We start from the raw sequence: 27,483 nt of genomic DNA, 5'->3' as shown, positions 1-27,483 counted from the left end.
TGAATTGGTATCATACAATTGGTTTCTGAAAATATCTAACTACCTGAAGACCTGTTCTGCCAGGTATTTCCAAAGCACAGACTGCCTTATTTCTGCTCTCCATCCTGAACTTTCAGAGGGTATTGAAAATCAACAGCTGCAGCAGCACATGATTTAATCCTTGTAGAGGTAGAGGGCAATGCCCATGGCAAGTGCCAATTTTTGGTTGAAAAGCTAAACAAGGGACAGGGAGGCACCCTAAAGACTGGCAACAAAAGAAAGTCTCTATGGCTGGTAAGCAAAGAGAGAAAGGCGCAGAATATGGAATTTCTGGAGCCCATGGTCAGTCTGGAGTTTGCTAGAAAAGTTAGAACCACAAGAGGCCAAATGGAATGAGAGGGAGCTGAAGCCACTGAGGAGGTTCAGCTGCTACAGAAACTCCACTTGAGGTAGAAAAGGAGGGAGGTCAATAGCATAACTTGGAATCTCCTTTTCTTTAGCCACTGTGTTTGATTGGTTGAAACCAGCCAAACAGGATGATACTGGATCTGTTAGCTCAGCACCTCCTACAATACAGAGCAGAGCACTGGGCCATCAGGAGATGGATTTGAGTACCGGAAGTCAAATAACTGGCATAGTCTCAGTGATGAATTAGGCTTCAGGTTGGCTTTAAGGGCCTTTGACATAGACCTACAACGTATCCTGGCTTCCTTCTTACACAGCACATACCAAAAATGTAGTTAATGAAATCTGTGTGTGATTTCTGCATTTGTTATTATTGTTCTTGTTTAATTAAGCCTCTAACTGGATTATAAACTCCATGACAGCAGCTATATCTTTTCATTGACATATCTATTATGTAATACCTCAATCATTGGTGGCTCAGATGGTAAAGCATCTGCCTGCAATGTGGGATACCCGGGTTTGATCCCTGGGTTGGGAAGATCCCCTGGAGAAGGAAATGGCAACCCACTCCAGTACTCTTGCCTGGAAAATTCCATGGACTGAGGAGCCTGGTAGGCTACAGTCCATGGGGTCGCAAAGAGTTGGACATGACAGCGATTTCTCTCTCTTTATTATTTAATGCATAGTCTATAGAAAAACTTTCACAAAGTTCTTCTCAATAAATGGCTGGTGAATGAATGAATGAGGGTGAATAATCCGAGCTATTGCAGCACAGTGATTTATACACTATCGTCACACTGTAATAATGACTTGCTTATTGGTTTTAGTTCTATTTCCTAACCTAGTCTTCTAACCACAAAGGCAAGAATGTATAACTGATCTCAAATTTTGAAAGGAAGTATGATTGCCTAGTATCATAGTATCATCATTCATGCCATATTTATAAAATCTTATAAATTTGTGGAAAAGTAGAAGAAAAGACAATACAAAAGAAACCATCTCTTCTGAACACCATTCAGTTCAGTTCAGTTCAGTGGCTCAGTCGTGTCCGACTCTTTGCGACCCCATGAATCACAGCACGCCAGGCCTCCCTGTCCATCACCAACTCCCAGAGTTCACTCAGACTCACGTCTATCGAGTTAGTGATGCCATCCAGCCACCTCATCCTCTGTCGTCCTCTTCTCCTCCGGCCCCCAATCCCTCCCAGCATCAGAGTCTTTACCAATGAGTCAACTCTTCGCATGAGGTGGCCAAAGTACTGGAGTTTCACCTTTAGCATCATTCCCTCCAAAGAAATCCCAGGGCTGATCTTCACAATGGACTGGTTGGATCTTCTTGCAGTCCAAGGGACTCTCAAGAGTCTTCTCCAACACCACAGTTCAAAAGCATCAATTCTTTGGCGTTCAGCTTTGTTCACAGTCCAACTCTCACATCCCTACATGACCACAGGAAAAACCATTGCCTTGACTAGACGGACCTCTGTTGGCAAAGTAATGTCTCTACTTTTGAATATGCTATCTAGGTTGGTCATAACTTTTCTTTCAAGGAGTAAGTGTCTTTTAATTTCATGGCTGCAGTCACCATCTGCAGTGATTTTGGAGCCCCGCAAAATAAAGTCTGACACTGTTTCCACTGTTTCCCCATCTATTTCCCATGAAGTGATGTGACCAGATGCCATGATCTTCGTTTTCTGAATGTTGAGCTTTAAGCCAACTTTTTCACTCTCCTCTTTCACTTTCATCAAGAGGCTTTTTAGTTCCTCTTCACTTTCTGCCATAAGGGTTGTGTTATATACATATCTGAGGTTATTGATATTTCTCCTGGCAATCTTGATTCCAGCTTATGCTTCTTCCAGCCCAGCATTTCTCATGATGTACTCTGCATATAAGTTAAATAAGCAGAGTGACAATATACAGCCTTGACGTAGTCCTGTAATAAGCTAATTCTGGAGGGAGGGTATTCTCAAAGATCTCTGCTCCATGTTTCACTGGCTTTTCTAGAATTACCAAATACAGGGTCTACCTTTCCTCAAAGTTGATGAGGGTGAATAAATTAATGTCTTTTATAGTAAGGTTGCAGCTGAGCAACAAGAAGCTCAAATGGATTTTAGAATCTTTCTATTAATATAAGACCCTTAATGGGAAGACAGTCAGATTTGTGACTATGAACTCAACAAAGATATCAGTGACTGTAATGCATGATGCAATAAATATCTACAATCAACACCTCTAATAAATACATGATACTCCAATGTCCTTTGACACTTTAAAAAACCCAAATAGTGTACTTGTAAGGGCTCCTTTCAACATGCTTGTCAGGTAATCCCTGATTGTGGTTGGTTAAGGCATGCCAAAGAGAGCTGGGAATTCAAATTTGCACTTCAATGACTCTTGTAAGCATGATACTGTACTTGGGGATCTACATATATTATGTCATCAAATTCTCATTTAAAAGTAAAATGCGTTCCTGTAAAGGTCCATGAAATTAAATCATGTGTGCCATTTACTGACCTTCGGGTTGGTATTGTGCTATAGGTTTTAATATACAATAGTATTTGATCTTTCTACACCTTCTACAGGTTGTATCTTATCATGGCATTATTCAGTTACAGGACTAGAAATTAAAAAAGGCTGACCACCTTGACCAAGTCCACAAAGTTTCTAAAGAGCAAAGATATAATTAGAAAATAACTATCTAGGTTATTTATTTTTTAACATTTAATACAGAAAATATCAAATGTGTATAAAACTTATTGAATACCACATACCCATATCTGAAATTTCAAAACTGTCAGCTTATGCCAAGCTTATTTCATGTATCTTCTGACCACTTTTCTTGACTTGTACTTCCCTGAAGCAAGTCCTAGATAGGATATTATTCATCTTTCAACATTTTAGTATATTTTATCTAGGCTCCTTTTTAATGTAAAAACTGTTTGTACATATAGAATAAATAGTTTAATGCAGAACTAGTTATTACTGGGAAATGTTAAAAACTACCATGTACTTTCACTGTGAATTGCCACTGGCAAACCAACCATTTCAGCCCACACACAGGAGGTCAATCATTATCCCAAAAGCTATACAGGACCTTTACAGATGTTCTCTTAGCTTATTGGATAGGAACAAGAATTTACAAGGAAACAAACACAGGTCAGAGAACAAGTGCTGTATTTTCTCAAAAACATCTTTGCTTTTAATATAAGGGCTGTGGAGAAGGAGAAGAATAATTGAGGAAAAACACCATAAATATAATGAATTGGAGGATATAATTGCATGTGTAGTAAGAACTAAAAAGAAAAACAAAAAACTGGAAAATACTCAACTGCAAAAACATGATAATAAAATTAACACAAGAATTTAAAGCATTGCTTCTACATATTGCCCTGGGTATTGAGATCTTGGCAAATGAGTGTTTAAAAGTAAGAATGCAGAGCAATTAGCTGAAAATTCATATATGACATCTCTCGGGAGTCTTTTTGAACCAATTTCATTTATCCTTAGACTTTTAATATCTTCCATCTAAAATTAAAAAAAAATAAAATTACTAGTTTTTGTAATAAATAAACTCTCATTGCTTCTGATCACAAAAAATTAATGAGCTGTTAAATGTCCACAGAAACTGTTTTTAGTCTTAAATGGCTTCTTGTAAAAGGAAAATGCTGTAACTCTTTTCAGAAGATTGGCTTAAATTTCACTTTCCATACACACACACAAAAGACTGAAATAAGCTCCTTTCTGTTATAGCAAAGCGAGTTAAACAGCAGGATCTACTTATCAAGTAGTGTGAATATCTATTTTTCAAAATGTGGAATATCTTCAGAAGCTTATCCTTCTTTACTCAGAGAGATTATTTTTCCAGAGATTCAGTGAAAGTTTCTACAGTTTTTGCAAAGCATTATGCATACTGGTAGGATCATCCAGATTACTGTAGAGGACTCCTAATTTTAGGAGCCAAATGCTGTCAGCTGTCAATCCATGCACAGTATTGCTCAAAGAAACGTTCTGTGCATTGGCCTTAAGGTCATGATGCTGACTTTGCAATGCTCTTCCAATCTTTAAAGGATGTGCAGCTCTCTCATATGAATCCTCAAATGTGACAATATCGTTTTTATTTTTCAAAGTTTTAAAATGGCCTTTTGAGATATAGATTACATTTCATAAAACTCACTTATTTTATGGTGAAATTTAAGGGATTTTTTAGTAAATTTACAAAGTTGTGCCACTATCACTACTATCGAATTTTAGAACAATGCTATCACCTTCAAATGATGAATAGGTTTGCTGATATAGAAGGCTTCCCAGGTAGCACGAGTGGTAAGGAATCCTCCTGCCAATTCATTAGACACAAGAGATGTGAGTTCGATCCCTGGGTTTGGAAGATCCCCTGGAGAAGGAAATGGCAACCCACTCCAGTGTTCTTGCCTGGAAAAATCCCATGGACAGAGAAATCTGGCCGTCTACAGTCCATGGGGTTGTAAAGAATTGGACATGACTGAGCACTTGTCAGCAAAACTGATATAGGCTAACCTTTCATCTCCACTATGTTTCGATAGCCAGTTCTATTTTTAATTTTCTAAATGTGTTATTGTCATTTATCCACTGACAGGTGGTACCAGTTTCTAATTTGTATAATAGGGCAACCAAATGTGGGATCATCTAAAAAAAAAAAAAAAAAGAACTTAGTCCTAGAAAGACTGAAGGACCCAAATATGATAAGCGAAAGAGCTGAGCTGGAGATTTTTTAGGGGAAGTTTTCTTTGCATCAGCTGAGTTAAAGTTGGAAGTTAACAAAAAAGAAAGTTGAGGTTCCCAGTGGGAGAATGAAGAACATATGAAAAATCCCAGTAAGTAAAAGTACTAGCACTTTATGTCTTCCTTTCTTAGGGCATCAGCGACAAATTATACCTATATTAGCCCTGGAAGAGTATGCCCTTTTCTTTGATTCTTGTGTTCCATGGACAGAATTACATATAGCAAATACTTGACTGAAAGAGAGTAAAAGAATAGAGACAAAAGACAATTATATCCTGCTTTTGGAGGGCTGTCTTCCAAAGCTGGAAGCAAAACTAAGACTAGAGACAGCAGACGTTTTAAATTAAATGTCAGATTTTTAAAAGTCATCTTTATTGACATATAATTGACTATGATAAACACTTTTAAGTAGAGTTGTACTCTACTTAACACATATTTTCTCCTTTTTTTTTAACCTTATATTTTACTTTATAATTTAGTTGTATGTTACTTGATGCTTTAGTTTGATGCTTTGGAATAGAAATTCATTGGAAAGTATGAAAGTATAAAATCCAAATATTCTTAAAAGATTGCAATGCTTTGCTTTATTTCAAAACTAAAGTAAGGGATAATCTTACATGTATGAATAATAATGACTATTGTTTTAAGTTTCATTAAACACTGCACACTTCAGAACTTGAAAATGTACTTTACATGAAAACCCACATTTGCTCCTCAAACACCTCCTGATGCTCAGTTCCTTAATTAGCAGTTTGGGCACAATAAGTGTATCTGCTATGACTTTGGGGAAATTATTTAAAAATGCAATCAGGTAAGAAATAAAATTAGGATGGAAACACAATTAGGAATGATTCCAGAGCCCAAACATTAATACAACATTCTGAAATACACATCCTAAAGAAATTACACCTAATATAAACTTTTCAGGAATTAGAGTGTTAAAAAGAGAACAAATTCCCTTATAAGTCTCTTTATTTGTTAAGCATTCTTCTTAAAATTCCAAAATTGAAGAATCCAATGGTAGGGATCTCTATACCACTGCTCATTCTCAGGAAATACCATACATTTATTGTCAGTGGGGGTGGTAAGCTTGGAAAATCAAATATCATCTTGAGAATATTTTAAAAGACTCATCAAAAAATTCCTTTTATTTCAAAAGAAAGTATTAAAATGAAATCATGCATGACTTGAAAATGTATTCAGATTTCTCCACAGTGTATAACAATAGGGAATTTTATCAGATTATATTTTCAATAAAAAGAGTTTGAATGAGTTTGATGTGATTCCTATTTCAATCATAAGGGTGACCTACACAGGTATCTTTTTCTTCGATCATTTTATTTCTGCTCTCGCCATCTGTATTTTAACCTGTTAATATGTGGGTGAATTTGAGGAAAAGCAAATCAGTTTGACCTTTAATGTAAAGTCATTTTTGTATGATCAAAACAGTACTATTTCCAAGACTATAAAGAACGTGGATTTTAAGATTCAAAAGCACGTGCCATTCTCAGCAACCTGGGAGGAATGATAATGTGACCACTATTTGCATGATAATTTTATCTACATAACTGCCTTCCATCCTCTTGCCTTCACTGTATATTAAGACTTCTGCCCAAAGATATATGTTTAGCCAAGCTATTTTAATATAACTTATTAAACTTTAAAATGATTCAACGACAAACACTGGACTTCAGCTCGCTGTAGGATGCCACATTTTCTTGCATCATTTCCCTTCTTTTTTAGCAGCTATTTTACCCCTAAACCAGAAAAGAAGGAATTATGCAGGAAAATTGCTATCAGCCGCTACCCCTGCTGGATTACAGAACCCAGAGCATAATAGCTTCCCCAGTGGAGCCTCTGAAGGCTTGGCCAAGCCATTAACCACTGCTCACACCTAAGGGAGGAACAGAGTAGAATGGCTCTCAGGCATCTCAGAAGATTTTTATGCAAACAAACTTTATTTGAAATGCAGATGTCCAGGGCCTAGCCCCAGAAATTCTCATTCAGTCCATTCACAGTAAAATCCCAGAATATGCATTTTTAACATGCCCAGCTATCTATTTGTATCTGAATTTTTCAGTTGGCTTTTGTTTGTATGAATATTTGCTCAGATCATTAAAAAGGTCTGGGACTTTCCTAGCAGTCCAGTGGTTAAGACTTCGCCTTCCATTGCAGGGGGAACAGGTTTGATCCCTGGTTGGGGAGATAAGAGCCCACATGTCACAAGGCCAAGAAAGAGAAACATAAAACAGAGAGAGCATTGTAACAAACTCAAATAATTTAAAAATCATCCATATCAAAAATAAATAAATGAAAATTCTTGAATTTAGAATGTTAAGATGAACGAAATATATCAGAATCTCGTATATAATAGACACTTTACTTTCAAAATTAATGTAGTAATATATGTAACATTAGTGACATATGATCCTCTCATTGCATTGTATTTATGTAGGAGTGGATATATCTTGGACTTTCAAAGTACTGCTTTGCATTCTGGGTCTCTTGTAACACCCTGACTTACTCATATTCACTGATGACTGTTATGTATTTGTTCAACAAACGAAAACTACTATATTTGCTTTGCATTTTCTTTATAATCAAATCTCCATTACGTCTCTGAATTAGATATGCCAAGAATCCTCAGGATTCTGTTTGTTCCTGTTACTTCCTTCATAAAGGAAATTTTCAGTTTTCAGATGATTACTGAATCAGAACTTCCCTCACATTAACAAAGGAAGATGTGAAGTTATCAGATACAAGGGGGAAGATGTATATAAAATTACATAGCCACAAAATTGATATGAGAAATGGGATCAAGAAACAGATTTTTGGAAATGGAGAAGAATGGGCATTGCATGATATTAGTTCCACGGTTGATAGACTGAATTTGTGATAATGACCATCCAAGTGGATGTACCCAGTAGGTAGGCAGAGGAGGCATAGGGCTAATATTTTAGATAAATATTATCTGGTAAATGAGGTACCAATACAATAAATATTGTCTGAAATCAGGTAAGAAGTAGACTCAAACAAATCACGAAGCAGTTAGAAAAAAAGGTTGAGAACAGAATGTTATGGAACAGAAAAATGGTAATTATAGGGACAAGAGGCGATGCTGTTCTCTGTATTTCTGCCATTTAACAAACCAGCCCTTGCCTCCAAACCCAGCTCACATTCTACTCTTTCCTTAAAGCCCCTCTCATTTGTGTCTATGATGAAAGGTACAGATGGCAATGCCGGAGACACGGGTTCAGTTCCTGTTTGGGGAAGATCCTCTGGAGAAGGAAATGGCAACCCAGTCCAGTATTCTTGCCTGGGAAATCCCATGGACAGAGGAGCCTAGTGGGCTATGTAGTCCATAGGATCACAAAAGATTTGGACACGACATAGCGACTAAACAACAAACAAGGACAGATGGCATAGAGGACCACAGGGGATATAAGAGCAGAGATCAAAGGACAGGGATCACGGTTAGAGAATGATCATCAGCTGACTCACATTTTAACTTGCTGTTAACATGCTATTTTCTCTCCCCTCTGAGTCAGATGTTCCTTGAGATCGGTAATCATAAACAACAACAACAATAAAGCCACCCATTTATTCATTCAACAAAGATTCATTAAAATCTTACCACAGAGACTGCCATATGTGCCACACGTGGTAGACAATAGGAGACATTCACTTAAGACAAAATCTCTGCATTCAAGGACCTTCCAGCTGGTGAGACAGAACCATCACCCCTGACTGCATCGCAGCATGCTGGGTGAATATGTGCCCAAGAAGACTTTCCTCTCACAGCGATGTCTTGGATACAGTAGGAACTGAATAACTGAAGACAGAATGAACTGAATGTGTCAGCATGGATTTGAAAGACTTCAAGATGGAGGCATGGGAGATGGCAAAGGAAAATGGATTTGTACCATTTTCGGTGACTTTCACTTTACGTCTTATACTGGAGTGAGTAGCCATTTCCTTCTCCAAGGAATCTCCCTGACTCAGGGATCAAACTTGGGTCTCCTGCATTGCAGGTAGATTCTTTACTATTTGAGCTACCAGGAAAGCCCATAGAGTGTTGTACCGAATACTTTTGGATGCTGTTATAATACTGCCTGCCTGTGGCCTCGACCACTTAATTTTCCCCTTGTCTCTGATAAAGGTGTTACGGACTGGAGAAACTGCCCTTGGCACACTTTCTCTTTATCTTATCTTTGAGCTTCAATATAACCTTCTTAGAGCCCACTTCTACTTCCTTCTTTAGGGGACTTTTGCTAAGATAATAGAGGAAGTGTAGGAATACATTGGACTTGGTAGTAATTCTTAACAGTCAGCTAAGAAACCTTGAGTAAATGATTCTATTATTCAAAAAACTTGTTTATCATGTGTTTAATGAACATAAGAATGTCTTCCTTGCCTCTGTCAATAATAGTTAATCAGACTTATTGATTATATTAGTTTCCTAGGGCTGCCATAACAAATAATCATAAACTGAGAAGCTTAAAACAAGAGATGCATTCTTTCCCAGTGTAGGAGCCAGAAGTCTAATATCAAGGTGTTGGCAGCATCAGTCTCTTTAGAGACTCTAGAGGAGAATTCATTCTCCTGCAGCTTCTATTCACTGCAGGCATTCCATGGTTGTGGCCACATGTCCACATCTGCCTCTGTGGTCACATTCTCTCTTCCTTTTTTCTGCCTTAAGTCTCCCTCTGACTTACTCTTACAAGGACACATGTTAACAAACTTTCTTATAAAGATACATGCTATTGGATTTAAGACCCATTTGGTAATCCCAGATAAACTCTTCATTTTAAGATTGTTAACTTGATTGCATCTGCAAAGACCCTTTTTCAAGTAAGGTAACATTTACAGATTCCAAGGAAAAGAACATAAACATGTCTCCTTGGAGGTCACCATTCAGACCACTACACTAAACACCATCTTCAGATGTCTAAGAAAAAAATTTCCTTTGATATCGTCCATTTAGAAACAGTTAGGGCTGCCCTGGTGGCTTACTGTAAAGAACTCGCCTGTCAGTGTGGGAGACAGGTGTTCAATCTCTGATCCACATGCCACAGAGCAACTAAGCCCGAGCCACAACTCTTGAGCCTGTGCTCTAGAGTCCAGGAGCCGCAACGACGGAGTCCACGTGCCATAACTACTGAACCCCTTCCATCATAACAAGAGAGTAACACACTCTTGCCACGCAGCAACGAAGCTCCAGCACAGCCAAACCCCCCACCCAAAACAGTGTATGTGCCTTCTTAAAGAATTTTGGAACATGCTTAAATTTCATAGATTACTTTAAAAAATCCTAGCTTTTGTAAAGTGAAAATCATAGCTCATCCTCTGTACATTTCATCTGCCAGATGTCAATTTTGCAAATATTTACAGAATTGTAGTGCATGGTTATAGAGGAATAAGCTTTACTTTTCTGTTTAAAAAAGTGCTAATTTTTTAATATATGTAATTGTAAAATGCTGACTAAACATTAACTTTGGAATTAGTCTAACAACTTCTGAAAGAATTCACAGTGATAGTTTTCTAAAGTCAAAGTTAACCTTGGTCAATATTTTATGGCTAGATATATACACTTTATTATCAAATATTAGGAGATTTGGATGGAGAGGGAAATGGCAACCCACTCCAGTATTCTTACCTGGAAAATCCCATGGACAGAGGAGCCTGGCAGGCTACAGTCCATGTGGCCACAAACAGTCAGACATGACTGAAGCGACTTAACACACACACAGGAGATTTGGAAATGAATCAACATTCGGACACAACTGAGCAACTGAGCATGCAACATTAAGATAAACATTGAGATTATTGACATCAGGTGGCATGGTGAATGGTTTAATGAGAAAAAAGGGGGGGGGGATGACAAATGATGTAATTAGGTGACTTAGAATGTCCAATTGCATGTGGCATACTTGGTATTTGGTAAACTTTCAATGAATCATGTGGAAAATTATAAAGGTACCGGAGGAGACTGGCTTCACAGAGTCTTAATTTTTATCAATGCATTAGAGTCTGATTGTTTCCAACCAAACTCAGTGTTTGAAGTAAAAATACATAAATGCAGTGGAAATGCTATGATCTATGGCAATGGCACCCCACTCCAGTGCTCTTGCCTGGAAAATCCCACGGACAGAGGAGCCTGGTCGGGTGCAATCCATGGGGTCGTGAAGAGTTGGACACAACTGAGCGACCTCACATGCATCATATTCTTAGATATTATACACTATATATAGGCATATATCTACTATGTTGAAACCAATGGATTTGATATCTTCATTGCTTTGCTAAGTTTTTAGAAATAAACAGACACAACACAGTGCTAAGAACTTAATCAAATTTCTTGTCCATACCTACTGAGCAGAGCACCATTTTCCCTTTGTTTTGGCCTTCTTGCCATTTCCATTCCATTTGATTTTACCAAGAAAAAATGAATTAAATTTGCAAGTAAAATGACAGGAGACATTTCTCAAAAAGGCATAATATCTACTGATCTTCTTTTCATCTATTCCTTTGTCATAAACATTTGTCTGGTAAGTGCCTTCATTAACTCTGGCTCCTTGTTGCTTAGGCTTTTATCTAACTGGATGAACAATAGCTATAATTCTATGATTTCAAATAAAGGGGACCTAGACCAAAGTAAACTTTCTGTATCAGGGCAACAATAATAGATAAACTACCCTGAAACAAATAGAGAATTTAGGTTTGCCGGCTTTGTTTCATCTGAAGAAAAAGACAATGTAGAGAGAAATGGGATATTTAAATACTATAAACAATAATAATGGCCACTATGGTTTTATTAAAACACACAAAAAGTAAATGGAAGGAAGGGAGAGAGGGAGGAGGGAAGGAGGGAAAAGGAAGAAGGGAAGGAATATGCATATAGAACTAATAAGTAAATATAGCATTATCTAGGTAGCCAGTCAATGAGGTCACTAAGAATCGGACATGACTGAGCAACTTCACTTTCACTTTTCACTTTCATGCATTGGAGAAGGAAATGGCAACCTACTCGTGTTCTTGCAGAGAATCCCAGGGACAGGGGAGCCTGATGGGAGGCCATCTATGGGGTCGCACGGAGTAGGACCCGACTGAAGCGACTTAGCAGCAACAGCAGCAGCAAGCCTGCTGCAGCAAAATGCTTCAGACTGGTGGCTTCAACAACACAGTTTTCTCACAGTCCCAGAGGACAGGAAGTCAAGATCAAAGTGTAGGCAAGATAGGATTCATCCTGAACCCTCTTTTTTAAACTGCTTATAGATGGTCACCATCTCTCTGTACATTCTCATGACCTTTTCTTTGTTTCCTCATAGATAGAGAAAGAGCTCTCTGACATCTCTATATTCTATAGACACCACCCTATAGGATCAGGACCCACCCTTATAATCTTCTTTAATCTTAATTACTTCCTTCATCTCACAAGCTAGTAAAGTAATGCTCAAAATTCTCCAAGCCAGGCTTCAGAAATACATGAACTGTGAACTTCCAGATGTTCAAGCTGGTTTTAGAAAAGGCAGAGGAACCAGAGATCAAATTGCCAACATCCGCTGGATCATTGAAAAGCAAGAGAGTTCCAGAAAAACATCTATTTCTGCTTTATTGACTATGCCAACGCCTTTGACTGTGTGGCTCACAAGAAGCTGTGGAAAATGCTGAAAGAGATGGGAATATCAGACCACCTGACCTGCCTCTTGAGAAATCTGTAGTGCAGGTCACGAAGCAACAGTTTGAACTGGACATGGAACAACAGACTGTTTCCAAATAGGAAAAGGAGTTATGTCAAGGCTGTATATTGTCACCCTGCTTGTTTAACTTATACACAGAGTACATCATGAGAAATACTGGGCTGGATGAAGCACAAGCTGGAATCAAGATTGCCAGGAGAAATATCAATAACCTCAGTTATGTAGATGACACCACCCTTAAGGCAGAAACTGAAGAACTAAAGAACATTTTGATGAAAGTGAAAGAGGAGAGTGAAAAAGTTGGCTTAAAGCTCAACATTCAGAAAACTAAGATCATGGCATCTGGTCCCATCACTTCATCGGAACTAGGTGGGGAAACAGTGTCAGACTTTATTTTCTTGGGCTCCAAAATCAATGCAGATGGTGATGGCAGCCATGAAATTAAAAGACGCTTACTCCTTGGAAGGAAAGTTATGGCCAACCTAGATAGCATATTCAAAAGCAGAGACATTACTTTGCCGACAAAGGTCTGTCTAGTCAAGGCTTTGGTTTTTCCAGTGGTCATGTATGGATGTGAGAGTTGGACTATAAAGAAAGCTGAACGCTGAAGAATTGATGCTTTTGAACTGTGGTGTCAGAGAAGACTCTTGAGAGTCCCTTGGACCGCAAGGAGATCCAACCAGTCCATCCTAAAGGAAATCAGTCCTGGATATTCATTGGAAGAACTGATGGTGAAGCTGAAACTCCAATATTTTGGCTACCTGATGCTAAGAGCTGACTCATTTGAAAAGACCCTGATGCTGGGAAAAATTAAAGGTGGGAGGAGAAGGGGACGACAGAAGATGAGATAGTTGGATGGCATCACCCACTCAATGGACATGAGTTTGAATAAAGTCTAGGAGTTGGTGATAGACAGGGAAGCCTGGTGTGCTGCAGTCCTTGGGTCACAAAGAATCATACACAACTGAGCGACTGAACCAAACTGAACTGAACTGAACACCCTTTAAGACTCTATCCCCAAAGACAGCCACAATGGTGGGGGTGTGGGGGGCGGAGTCAGAGTTTCAACATATGAATTCTTGAGTCACACAAGTTCAGACTATAACAAACACTTATTAATTTATTTACTAAAGGAAATTTTTCTTATAAGGGTACTAATGTACCTTTGAAGAAAGGTCATTTGATTTCCAATTCCAAATCATTCAAAGACTGAATATCAAGAATCAAGTGGAAATTCTTTCTAGAAACCAGAGAAGATACTTACTTGGATTAGGAGCCCTTTCCTGAATGTAGGACTAAGTCATCCAGTTTCAACTCAGTAAAACAGAATTCTGGTGTGTACCTCTTTAAATGATGGTGTTTCAGATATTTTAGAGCAATGTTTCTTCCTCCCTGAGTCTTCTCTACTTGAATATAAGTATCCTCAGTTTATTGTTCATGTTACAGGATATTAGGCAGGTCCAGGGAAAGACTTGAAAACCATCAATATTTCTCTTAAATTTCCATAGAAGACTCTGGCTATACATTCTTTCCAATAGCCTGAAACGAAACCTTCTCACTGATTTATTTGAACCATAATATAATCCTCTATGACAAAATAACATAAATGGAAATAAATATGAGTCTCACAAAATATGGGTAATGATTACTTGCTCATTTATTTATTCAGCAAATATTTGCTTAGTATTCATTATGCATCTTAAATTGGTTATTTGTTGCTTGGAAGTTCCTAGTTCATTTCTGTATCCCCAGTGGTCTAGCATATACCCATTATGACAACATTTTTTGCGATGAGTGTTTTGATGAAATTGAAAAAGTTTTTAGAAGATTATATAACTAATTTATCTGGGGAGATTGGGGATGACTAGTAAAGGAAATTTTCCCCAAAGAAGTGATATTTAAGCACAGACATAAAGATTGCCTGAATATTAATAATTCAAATTAGGGCTGAGGAGGGATAGAGAGATTATCAGGCATAAAAAAAGAGCACGTATAAAAGCTCTGAAGACAGAAGATGCTTAACTCAGAAAAGACCAGGAGGGCTAGAACAAAGAAAGAAAGAAGAGAGACAAGACCAAAGAAATATAGGTTAAACAATGTGACTAATGTTGTTATAAGCATCTTTGTTCTGCCCCAAGTCCCATGCTGGAGGCTGAGTAGAGCTGTGACAAAGGCTAGTTAGTCTCCCTCAAGGAGCTTAGAGTCTAGCAAGATAATACACAAATGTATTGAATATTATCTGTTTGTCTCTATAAAGTCAAAACTATTGCACAAAACTTCTAAGAACTTAATTTTAAGATGGCTGCCTTTGTTACAACTTCTAGCAATTTCCAGTTTATAACAAGTGTTTTGGAATAACACCTTGGCAAAACTAAGAATATAAGTAACTTTTAAAAATATATTTATTTATTTCTTTGTCTGTGCCAGGTCTTAGTTGCGGCATGTGGGATCTCTTTCCCTGACCAGGGATTGAACCTGGGCCCCCTGCATTGGGAGCACAGAGGACCACTGGACCACCATTGGGACCATTGGGACCATTGGTCACCATTGGGACCACTGGACCACCAGGAAGTCCTTAAGTAGCTATTTGTATTCAAAATTATTCTGTTGTCAAAATCTGAAAGAAATTTCATACATAATGGCATAATTGCAATGTGCTATCTGAAAGCAAGCAAGTCTATGCACCCACTGTTTACCTGGTCCTTTATTTAGTGTATCGCTTGTATTACTCAGACAAGGAGAAAGGAACCTAACTATACCACTGCTGCTGCTGCTGCTGCTGCTGCTAAGTCACTTCAGTCGTGTCCGACTCTGTGTGACCCCATAGACGGGAGCCAGCCAGGCTCCCCCGTCCCTGGGATTCTCCAGGCAAGAACACTGGCGTGGGTTGCCATTTCCTTCTCCAATGCATGAAAGTGAAAAGTGAAAGTGAAGTTGCTCAGTCGTGTCTGACTCTTAGCGATCCCACTACTTAGGCATATTTTCATTTTAAGTATGCCTGGTGCTATTAGTCCACCTTAACACCCTTTCATGATCTTTCCTTCAATAGTTGGTCATAAACAGAAACAAAGGGGTGTGGAGTATGAAGCAAGGTTCTGAAAATGGAGTCATTCATCTTCCTTGGTATAAGGCTCATAAGCAAAACATTATAAAAGGATGAGGAAACAGGAAAATCCCTAACTGAGAAAAATACTAGGGAATAGTCCACCTATTGAGGGTATCAGAGAACTAGGTGATAATGTTTTTATGTTTCTATCTCAAGGCAATGCAACTGCACTAGATGGGAGCAGCTGGATACTAATCTATCCAGCTGGATATTAGTCCACACTAGAGAATTTAAGAGCCTACTTTCTTCTTAAATAAATCTTGGTACAATATTGTTCTATATTTGTCAAACTCTGTAACTATATACTCAACTTCAAGAGATGTAATTTAAAAAAAAATCATTAGTTATGTGTCTATGGACTTGCAGCGATCATTTCATCTTTTTTGTTTCATATATTTTCCATTTTTATAAAATGTCTGTGTTTTCTCTGATAAGTCATTATCAAGGTATTATCCTCTTACATGTGTTATGCTCAAAAAGAAAAAAATGCAGCAAATATAATTAAGATAAGAAGCCATAGGATAGAGCAGGTTAAGTTTCTAAGACAACAAGATGATATAAAATGGAAATGCATCTACATATGAAGGATTGTAATGAAGGTTTTTAAATAACATAATAATATAACTGAAGCCAAGTTTAGAGGTAGTGAACAGCTAAGTCCTTGATATGACTACTTTTCCCCTTTACATCGTTGTGAAGCAAATAAATGAAAGAAAAAATTAAATTGAAAAAAAATTAGAGTACACTTTTATAAACAGTGTCTTCAAATAAGCACCTTCAGTTATCTTACTTAATGCTGAAAGTCAAAAGCTATTTTCTCTTTTTTTAATATCAAGAATAAGGTACACGTGTGTACCATAATTTCTTATATTAAAAATTATATTTGAGATTCTTGTTAGCATAGTAAGGTAGGAGAAAATTCATATAGGCATTAACCCTAGACGTATCCCTCTAAGCACTGCTATAGCTACATCCATTAAATTTTGATTGACTGCATTTTCACTTATGTTGTCTCATATTTTTTTAAATTTTCCTTTTGATCTCTTTATTAAGTCATTGGTTATTGAGGACTACATTGTTTAATTTCCACATATTTGTGTTTCCTCCAATTATTTTCTATTATTGATATCTAATTTCACTCCATTATGGTCAGAGAATGCATTTTGTATTATTTACATCCTTTTAAATTTATGGAGGTTCATTGTATGGCCTATCCTATGATACATAATGCAGAATGCTCCATGAGTACTTGAGAAGAATATTCTATTGTATTTGGGTGGAGTATTCTATTAATATGTTAGGTATAGTGGATTCATACCATTGTTCAAATCTTCTATTGCTTATTTACTTCTGACTAGTTGTTTTATCCTTGCCTGGAAAAATCCCATGGATGGAGGAGCCTGGTAGGCTGCAGTCCATGGGGTCGCTGAGGGTCGGACACTGAGGGACTTCACTTTCACTTTTTACTTTCATGCATTGGAGAAGGAAATGGCAACCTACTCCAGGGTTCTTGAATCCCAGGGACGGCAGAGCCTGGTGGGCTGACGTCTATGGGGTTGCACAGAGTCGGATACGACTGAAGCAACTTAGCAGTAGCAGCCGTTGTTTTATTCATTACTGAAAGTATAATATTGGAATACCAAATCATTACTTTTGAAATCTTAGTTATTATATGCTCCACAATATGTTATGTATGCACAGTTTTATACAGTTGCTTTTTAAAAGTTAAGAAAAGAGAAAAACTATGCATTTATACTGTCTTCTATAACTACATAATTACTTCTCCTGATGTTCTTTGTTTTTAGTGTGGAGTTGAATTACCATCTGGGGTTATTTGTTGTTTGCTTTCAGTCTGAAGAACTTCCTTTCTTGTTTCTTTTAAAACATGTCTTCTGGTGACAAATTCCCTCAATTTTTTGTTTATCCGGGAATATCTCTATTTCATTTTTTTTGAAAGACAGTTTTGCTGAATACATGATTCTGGGTTGAAAATTTTTGATTTGAGCATTTTAAATGTGCTAGCCTTCTTTCTTCTTGGGTCCACTGTTTCTCTAAAAATTCAGTTGTTAATCTTATTGAGGTTCCCTTGGAAGTGATGAGTCAACTTTCTCTTGCTTTCAGAATATTCTTCTTGTCTTTTAGTTTCAGTACTTCTTTCTGTCTCTTTGTGAGCGTCTTTGTGTTTACCTTGATTTTTGTTGGTTTCTCAACGTGGAAACTAAGGTTTCCAAAAAGTTTCGAAGTTTTTCGGTCGTATTTTTCCTTTTTCTTTCTTTGTCTCCTCATATTTTCATTGCAGGTATATTGGTGAACTTAATTTTGTCCCATATATTTCTAGGGCTCTATTCATTTTTCTTTTTTTCCCCATATACTTCAGTTTGCAAAATTTTTATTGATCTATCTCCAAGTTCACTAATGCCTTCCTTTGCCAATTCAGACTTACAGTTTAGCTATTGTAATTTTTCATTTAGTTACTGTACTTTTCAGCTCCATAGCTTCCATTAAGTTCTTTTTAAAAAATAATGTCTATCTCTGTATTTATATTCTCTATGATATGAGATTGTCATCATGCCTCCGTTTCATTTTTTAATGGTTTACTGCAGTTCTTTGTACACATTTACAATGGTTTCTTAGAAGTCTTTGATTAGCTAGATTTTTGTTTGCTCTCATGGAGCAAACCTGCTCCCATCCGCTTCCCACTTCCCATCCCTACCCCGTTTATGGGTCATGCTTTCTTGTTTCTTTGAATGTCGTATACTCTTTTGTTGAAAACTAGACATTTTTAGAGAATATATTATATTAACTCTGGATATTGACCTTTCAGCCAAGACATGTTATTGTAATTTGTTCATTCATTTGTTTAGTAACTGGCTGGATTATTTTAGTGTGGTCTGTCTTCCCTCTACAATGTTAAGCCTTTGATGCTTCACCTCAAGGGATCCCCGCCTTGGGTTTGCCCACAGTCACCAGCAATGGCAGCGGTTTTGGCAGAGTTCTCTCTTTCCTTGACTACACCCAAGTTGTTGCACTTCACTAGTCGCTAGATGCTTTCTGTATTGTTCTTAGTTCAGAAATCATCTAAATTATTCTTAATTCAGAAATCATCTAAATCACTGATCCAACCCAATCTGGGCTCCTTCAGAAAGGTATTTCCCTCAGTGTTTCAGAATTGTTCTGACCCAGGCAGGCTCCTCTCCAGCTCTTTTCTAGTTTCTAGGTTCCTAGGTTCTTTACTTCTCAACTGAGGCAAAACATTGAGCCACTGGCTTTGAAGCTGAGTTGGAGACGATGCTGTATTTCCCTGAGTGACACCTCTACTTTAGGAGCTGGGCACTTGACATGAGGGTACAGTAGCCTCAAGTCTTTTTGGCTTGGCTCTCCCACTGTGAAACCACTGTCATAATTCAGGGCAAGCACAACTGAAGCTCTGAATTCCTGTGAAGCCTTGCCAAGGTAGAGCCTCTGCTGCACAAGCAGGGGCAGCAAGGAAGAAAGGGACCCTGCCTTGTCCACACCAACTCAGAACCCAGTCTGTCAAGAGGTAGTTAGGAGCAGGGTGAGAACTGGTGACACCACCCTGCAACTGCTAGCTGTGGCAGGGAGGAAGCTCTGTGCTCTTGGCTGGACCAGTTTGGAGTACAGTTTCTACCTCGTAGAGCTGAGAGAAGGGTGAAGAAGCTAGCTACCAGGTTGTAGTTGGAACACCATACTCAAGTCATTCCTACCAGGCTCTACTACGCTTCCTGAATAAATGTTTCTCTGTTTGGTGCCCTTCTCCAGAACTATTTAAGCAAACTAAGTTTGCTTAAATTTTATTTTATAAGTTTTATAAACTGTAATTCCAGTTCCACTGTAGAATTCTCCACATTATCATGCTCCTCATATGTATCTCTGTGTTAAGATATATTCCTGTAAGTAAAAAAAAAAAAAAAAAAATGTTTTAAAGGGCGGCTGAAATTAAATCCAATATGAAAGTTATATTTTGTATACTAGCAACAATGAGATGAAAATATAATATTAAAAAGGTAATAAGTACTAAAGCAACTATATATATATAATATTAAGTGTAATGAAATATGTGAAAATATCTTGCAGCTAAAATAAAAACATTTTAATATATATTAAATAAAAAGAAACACAGACTTGATATAAAAGACTAAAGTTGTCAATTCTCTTAATTTATTTACATCTTAATATAATTTCAAGTAAAACTCTTATAGGAATGTTCATGGAACTTGGTAATCTATTCTGCATTTGTCAGAGATTAGCAAATGAGCAAGAATAACTGAAATATTCCTAAAGAAGAACATAATTGAAAAAACAAACATCATGATTTATTATGAATTTTTCATACATAGAAAGCATAGTATTGATACAAGATTAGAAAAACAGAGCTCTGGAACATAATAGAGAGCCTAAAAGGATGAAGATACACAAAATTTTGATTTGTGAGAACTGAGAATTGAATGTTAGTTGGTAAGAGATAAATTACTCCACAATTAACCTTGGGAAAATCAATGATCAGTACAGAAAAATATCGATACCATACAATTGCTTAAATGTGAAAGGCAACATCTTATGAAAAGTAATTTTTATGTAATTAATAATTTAAAAAATAAGGCTAAATTACTAATCATTAAAGAGACTGATAAAATTGACTACATTGAGATTAAAATTTTAATAAAATGAAAAGGCATCATATGTTTTAAAGAAATAAAGCAGAACTTTATTGAACATATTTGCAACATGCAATTTAGAAGGAATATGTATTTCAAATACCTGAATTTGAAGTATGTGAAACTGCTAATATTCAATGGGTTTTTGGGGGTTGTGAAATAATGACAATTCAATTTGGCCTAATAAAATAATTAATAATAAATGTAAATACCAACTGAAAATATGGTAAAAAATATTAATAGGCAAATAGGCACTTGACTTTGCCTGGAGGTAGCAGGTGAAAGTTATCATAAATGACCCGTGAACTTCCTTTACTTAGTCAGTAATTTTTCTTTATATAGAAAGAGAGCAACATATGCAGATACCAGGAATAGTAAAAGAAAAAAAATAAGTGTGAGTTAGGTCTAAGACCCATCAATGCTTTTCTAAGTAATAAAGAAGATAGCTTTGTTCTGCAATGAGTAATACTCCTGCTGCAGTTTCTAAATTATCATTATAGATTGTTTAAAGAGAGACTATGCAAAGATAGTTTTTCATATAAATAATGTTAACCACAAAAAGACAAAAACCTCCATTGTAATTTTATTAATTGCATCTTGAAGAACAATTCCCATCTTCTGTTTTGAACTATGGTATATGAAACCATCCACAAATATTCCTTGTACTAATTAACTGTACTCAAACTTGTCTCACACTTTCTGGAAATATAACACACACAGCTATATATTTGGTATCTGTTTTGAGATAATGTTCTCCTGCTTTTAGCTTACTGGCATTTCCTTCTATGCCATGGAAATAAAGATTACTAGATCATTTGGAATATCGCTGCTTACTTCCACTAGAGACCTCTTTTCACTTTTCAAATTACTAAATAATGAGACACAATCAGAAATAACTTAGGAAAAAAAGTTAACTCAGAGATTTTTTTCTCTCTAACTGCTTACTATCAAGACACTGTAGGTCTGCATATATCTTAAAGCAAAGACAAATATAATTTATACATTTATTTTAGGGAAAGTCTGTCACATTTTTTGAATTCTGGTATTTGCTTCCCTGGTGGCTCAGATGGTAAAGAATCTGCCTGCAATGCAGGAGACCTGGGTTCGATCCCTGGAGGAGGGGATGCAACCCACTTCACTAATCTTTCCTGAAGAATCCCCATGGACAGAGGAGCCTGGTGGGCTATAGTCCACGGGGTTGCAAAGAGTCAGACACAACTGAGCAACTAAACACAGCATGTGTGTGTTAGTCGCTCAGTCGTGCCTGACTCTTTGCGACCCCATGGACTGCAATCCACCAAGTTCCTCTGTCCATGAGATTTTCCAGGCAAGGATACTGGAGTGGGTTGCCATTTCCTTCTCCAGAGGATCTTCCCAACCCAGGGATCGAACCCGGGTCTCCTGCACTGCAGGCAGATTCTTTACCGACTGAGCTACAAGGGAAGCCCAAACACAGCATAGCACCGCACATTGTACTATATGGTACAGAAGATTTAACACATTTACCTAAAAATCATTTGAGTGGAGTATCTGTTCATGTATTTGAGTATTCTAGAAATCACTGGGGCATCTATGACCAGGAACTGTACCGCAGTGGCTTGGAATGTCTGCCTTAAAATGCAACAATGAGACAGACAAATGTTCTGGGGTTTGCAAACTCGTCAATATTTGAAAAAATCCCCCTGAAATAATCATTTTGCCCAAATAGTACTGCACACATTAATCAAAGTTACATTTATTTGTTTTTGGCTTGAATATCAGTATGAAATAATCAGTGTTTCCATCTGAATAACCCTATGTCTTTCATTAATTGAAATGAGAAAACAGACATATATATACACACATATACATATATAGCTACAGTTCATGACATAGGGATGAATGACAACAAAAAGTTGCGGTTGAAATTCATTTTGGGAGTGAAATTTTGAGATTCGTAGGGCTACCATGGGACCAATCACTTCTCACTAGTCAGTTCTACTTTGAACTGAAGTATGCCCTTAAGTGTCCTTAAGTGTTGCTCCAGATAAACAGTATACATTTCCATATAATTTATACATGAAAAATGGATCACCTGCTCCTATGACTTCTCATTTAATTCTTATTTGTGTAACCACTACAAGTCTTCTCTACAGAATTCTAAAATATGTGGCATATCTCCTCCAGTTGGCAGTAAATTGGACTTTTGTGTATCTTAATGTAAATGCTCTAGAGCATAAATGACCCTTTTTATATTAATAGGTACCTGTGAGAATCAAGTGCATTGTTTTGTATGCCATAGTGTCATAAAGTCTATCTTGTAACATAAAGCTTTTCAAATATGGCTTTCAAATGTGGTGAAATTATAGCCTAGTTTTCATTGTCCAGATAAAGAACATTAAACTTATTTATGGGGACTTCAGGTAATTTGTGTTCTATAAAAGGACACTTGAAGATTATTTTTGCAAGAGAAATCCTTTGCATTTACAAGGTGAGGGTAAAACTCCATTAGTTTATCCTGAGGCCATCATCTTTGAACCTGTTAGGGTGTGTATGGCCCATGCCAATTGGGAAAATGGGAAAAGGGAAGAAGAAGAGAGCATGACTGGTTCAGTGGAGTTGGGATTGTCATGAGGACTGCAGAGGATTTATGAGCTAGAAAAACAAACGGCTGTTGTTCAGGCAGCAGTTTTGAAATGTTGCAAACTATTTTAATTTTTCCAGATAACTCGCTCAGCATTTTGGCAAAGCATAATGGATTCAACCGCCAGAAGCAAGAAGTCTATCTCTTACCAATCATAATCAGTGACAGTGGGAATCCTCCGCTGAGCAGCACTAGCACCCTGACCATCCGGGTCTGTGGCTGTAGCAGTGATGGCGTTGTCCAGTCTTGTAATGTTGAAGCTTATGTACTTCCAATTGGACTCAGTATGGGCGCCTTAATCGCCATATTAGCATGCATAATTTTGCTGCTAGGTATGTACTTTCTTCATAGCCTAATGGTCACCATTTTTCTGGTTCATAAATGACTGTAAATAAGGACAGAGACCCCTAACTCGACCTAGAAAATCCTAGTCAATATTCTTTGGAAGAAAAACTCTTTTCCGCTTCTTCAAGCTTTGAGGTCACCAAGAGGGAAAAAAAAGGATTGCAATAATAAATGTCCAGTTGGAGAGAAATGTTCATTGCCTTTTTCAATTCCATCACCCGTGAAAAGATAAACTACAAATAGTTGTGGTGGAAGTGGGGATGGACCTTTATGTGGTTATAATAGCAACTGTTACATAAAAAGACCTGCAGGGCTTCTGATGCACACCAGTTTACTTCAAGAGGGGGCTCTCATACGTCCAAAATACTCTTTTATCTAAATAGTGTATGGATTGGGTTGCTGAATCCATCCAATCACAAAATTTAGTGAGATAAGATGAAAGCAAACAAGCAAACAAAAAATACCTTTTCCTTAAAACTGCATTGTGTTTCTCAGTTTTCTTGATACTAAAATCAAATTAAGATGAAGACTGAAAATTAAGAAAATGTTTTTGTAACTTTTCTGCTAAAGAATTCAATTATAAAAATGACATTAGACAGTAAGAGGACACAAAAGAGAAGTTATTCATACATCTTATCCTGCCCTTGGAAAAAGGTTATGTCAGTTACTACCTTCCTGGTTACATCAGTTCTGCTCACCCAGTATCTTGTTTTGAGCATCATTTCCTTCCATATTTGATGCCATTAGCCCAAGTTTGGTTTGGCTGATCTGGTTTTTTTTTTTGTTTGTTTGTTTGTTTTTTTTTTAATGCATTCCTTTCCCTTTCCCCACCTTTAGTTCTACTTTACCAGGTAGAGGAAAACTAGCACTTTCACACAAGAGAAGAAGTTGCCCATTCAAAGCTGACATTCACCTTAATATAGCCCTTTGTCTGTGGATGAACATTATTTTATTGGAAGCAGTCTTGAAGAACTTATTAGAAAAACACAAAACATACTCGATGTGATCTATTCAGCTCCTTTTTATTTACAGAAGAGAGGCGTGGAGTCAAAAAGTATTGAATGATCTGCCCAAGACACACAGCGAGCTACCCATGCTATCTGTGCTATTTCCCATTTCGCTTCATTCACCCCAGAGCTCCCAGTGGTATTAAATGTAGCCTTCACCATAAATAGATGCAAACTTGTTATATTAGCCCAGCTTCTTCATCACCATTCAATAAATAGAAGCAACTTAGAATACTATTCACTCCTAATTCAGTGCCCATACTTCAGAAAGGCACTTTACTTAATTCCCAAATGAATGCATGAAAGTTACATGTTCATAAGTTTTTAAATAATGCCCCTTGCTCAAAATACACGATGTGTTACTTGTGAAATTCTATGTCTGTCTGGCTAATTGTTATTTTGCCTTTTTCCTACAGTCATCGTGGTGCTGTTTGTAACTCTGCGGCGACACAAAAACGAGCCACTCATTATCAAAGATGATGAAGACGTGAGAGAAAACATCATTCGCTATGATGACGAAGGAGGAGGGGAAGAAGACACAGAGGCTTTTGACATTGCAACTTTACAAAACCCAGATGGAATTAATGGATTTTTACCCCGTAAAGATATTAAACCAGATTTGCAGTTTATGCCAAGGCAAGGGCTTGCGCCAGTTCCAAATGGTGTTGATGTGGATGAATTTATAAACGTGCGGCTACATGAGGCAGATAATGACCCCACAGCCCCACCATATGACTCCATTCAGATTTACGGCTATGAAGGCCGAGGGTCCGTGGCAGGCTCCCTCAGCTCCTTGGAGTCCACCACATCAGACTCGGACCAGAATTTTGACTACCTCAGTGACTGGGGTCCCCGCTTTAAGAGACTGGGCGAACTCTACTCTGTCGGTGAAAGTGACAAAGAAACTTGACAGTGGATTATAATAAATAAATCAAAGGGAACTGAGCATTCTGTAATATTCTAGGGTCACTCCCCTTAGATACAACCAGTGTGGCTATTTGTTTTAGAGGCAAGTTTAGCACCAATCATCTATAAACTCAACTACATTTTACTGTTGAACCAAAAAGTTAATAATAAAAATAAAAAAGTATATGTTAGGAGGTTATAAATCTTGTGGAGTGTGAATTAAATTATGTGGAGTGTCTAGAAGTCTTTGGATATTTGATATTTACCTGTCCACCAGAGACAAAGATTGGGATCCTGGCTCCTCCTTAGAGGAATGGCATATAAAGAGGAAAAAATCAAAATTAAAAAGGTGCTTTCTTAGAAAAATGGACCTGCAAGAAATTTGCTGCTGATATGTGTCTTCTGCGAGGATTTTTATAAATGCAAATGGTTTTTTCCCCTTCGCCTGTAAGGATCCTGCCACTAATGATAAAGCAATACTTGGTCTGCTGTACATTCTGACTTTTTGGAGTTTTGGGAGGCCTCCTAGATTATACGGTACGCTGACCACACATTGTACATAATTGTTGGCCCCACTCATCAGAGACGGAATAGCATCTTTAAATATTGTGTCGAGCCTTAAAATATTCATGTTTGTAATCCATTCCAGAGTGGGGACTGCCAGCTCAGTGGTGGGAGGAGAGAAATCTCATTCGAATGGGCCTGTTCTCTGGAACCAAGATTACTCTTCCCCTCCAGTTCACCTTCTCCCACAAGGACACAAAGAGAAACTGTGTTACACAGTGGACTACATAAGAGGCAGATGGTTTTACTGCTAGCGCGTGAATTTATTTGTTTAATCCTCAAAATAAATATTTTATTGATGTCCATTAATGCTTTTATTTATTAAGGTTGGTAATTTATAGATTAAGGGACTATATGAAAAAAAAACTAAATTATATCCATTAATAATCCTTTAGATTGTTTTATATAAATATATATACAATGAATGTTTAATACATGTACATTTTGATGAGATGAGTATGGCAGGCAATATTATCAAAGGGAAGCTAATAGTCTCTTTAGAGTAGAAAATGTTATTGTGACTGGTGATGGCAGGAACAGCATTTTCCCAGAGAAACTTTTGGACTGTTTTCTATTTTGTTCATAATCCTAGTATTTGGTGTTTTTACAACAAGCACAAACATCTGAAAGTATATTGATTCATGTGAATATTTAAACTCTAGAGTTTTAGATATCTACATAATGCCCTGCCCAATAAACATGCTTCAAGTTGATCCCACTGTTTTAGAGCAGGAACTGATTTGTACATAATTTTACTGCTTCTGTTTTTAGCACTTCTCTCCCTGATCTTCATGATGATGCACAGAACGTCTTAGACTCCAAAACAGAACTGCACTAGAAGATGTGAGCGTATTCAATTTGTAACGCAAACCTGCCATTTAGGAGTAGAAAATGTATGATAAAACTCAAGTACTACATGCAGATCATTTTAATTTTCTACTTTGCTTTAATGCAATATTGTTTATTTACTCCATGTATTGTATTCAGAGAAACTCCTGTATTGTTTCCTACTTTGTGAAATATATTTTTATAAATACCTTTGTTGTCATCATTTTTTTTTCTAATCAGATAGAAATCGATTAACAGAGTCATCAACTCTAACTAGAATTCTAGAATGTTCAACACAACCATCCCATGGATCACTTTTTATTTTAAGGGTCTTTATGATAAAGAACCAGAGATGAGAAATAGCTTGGTTATGATCACACAGGAAGATAGCAACAGGGCCATTAAAGGAACATGGGCAGGAACATGGTATATGGTAAGGCTAGTTCAGCTCTGCTAGTTGGGGTCCTCCTGGAAACAAGTGCTAAAGCGGAGTTAGGAGGAAAAGGTAAAAGAAAGGAAATAGGATTGTGCAGGGAAATTTTTCAGACAAGGACGCAGATTTTAAAACGTCAAAGTGAGGAGATTAGGAA

General features: G+C 37.2%; 1 protein-coding gene across 1 annotated transcript in view; it reads left to right on the top strand.

Annotated features, from left to right (window-relative positions):
* The window catches only part of CDH8 (cadherin 8), a 397,524-nt gene extending 371,681 nt beyond the window's left edge, over nt 1-25,843 (top strand). The window contains exons 11-12 of the mRNA XM_069548935.1: nt 23,324-23,575; nt 25,012-25,843. Of these exons, the coding sequence (XP_069405036.1) occupies nt 23,324-23,575; nt 25,012-25,505 (746 nt within the window). The 3' untranslated portion in view covers nt 25,506-25,843. The remainder of the gene's footprint in view (nt 1-23,323; nt 23,576-25,011) is intronic.
* Nucleotides 25,844-27,483: the final 1,640 nt, after the last annotated feature.

The sequence above is a fragment of the Ovis canadensis genome, chromosome 14 (assembly GCF_042477335.2).
Source record: "Ovis canadensis isolate MfBH-ARS-UI-01 breed Bighorn chromosome 14, ARS-UI_OviCan_v2, whole genome shotgun sequence".
In the NCBI taxonomy this organism is placed as follows: Eukaryota; Metazoa; Chordata; class Mammalia; order Artiodactyla; family Bovidae; genus Ovis; species Ovis canadensis.
Note: the sequence above shows the minus strand (reverse complement) of the source record. Positions and strands in the feature narration are given on the sequence as shown.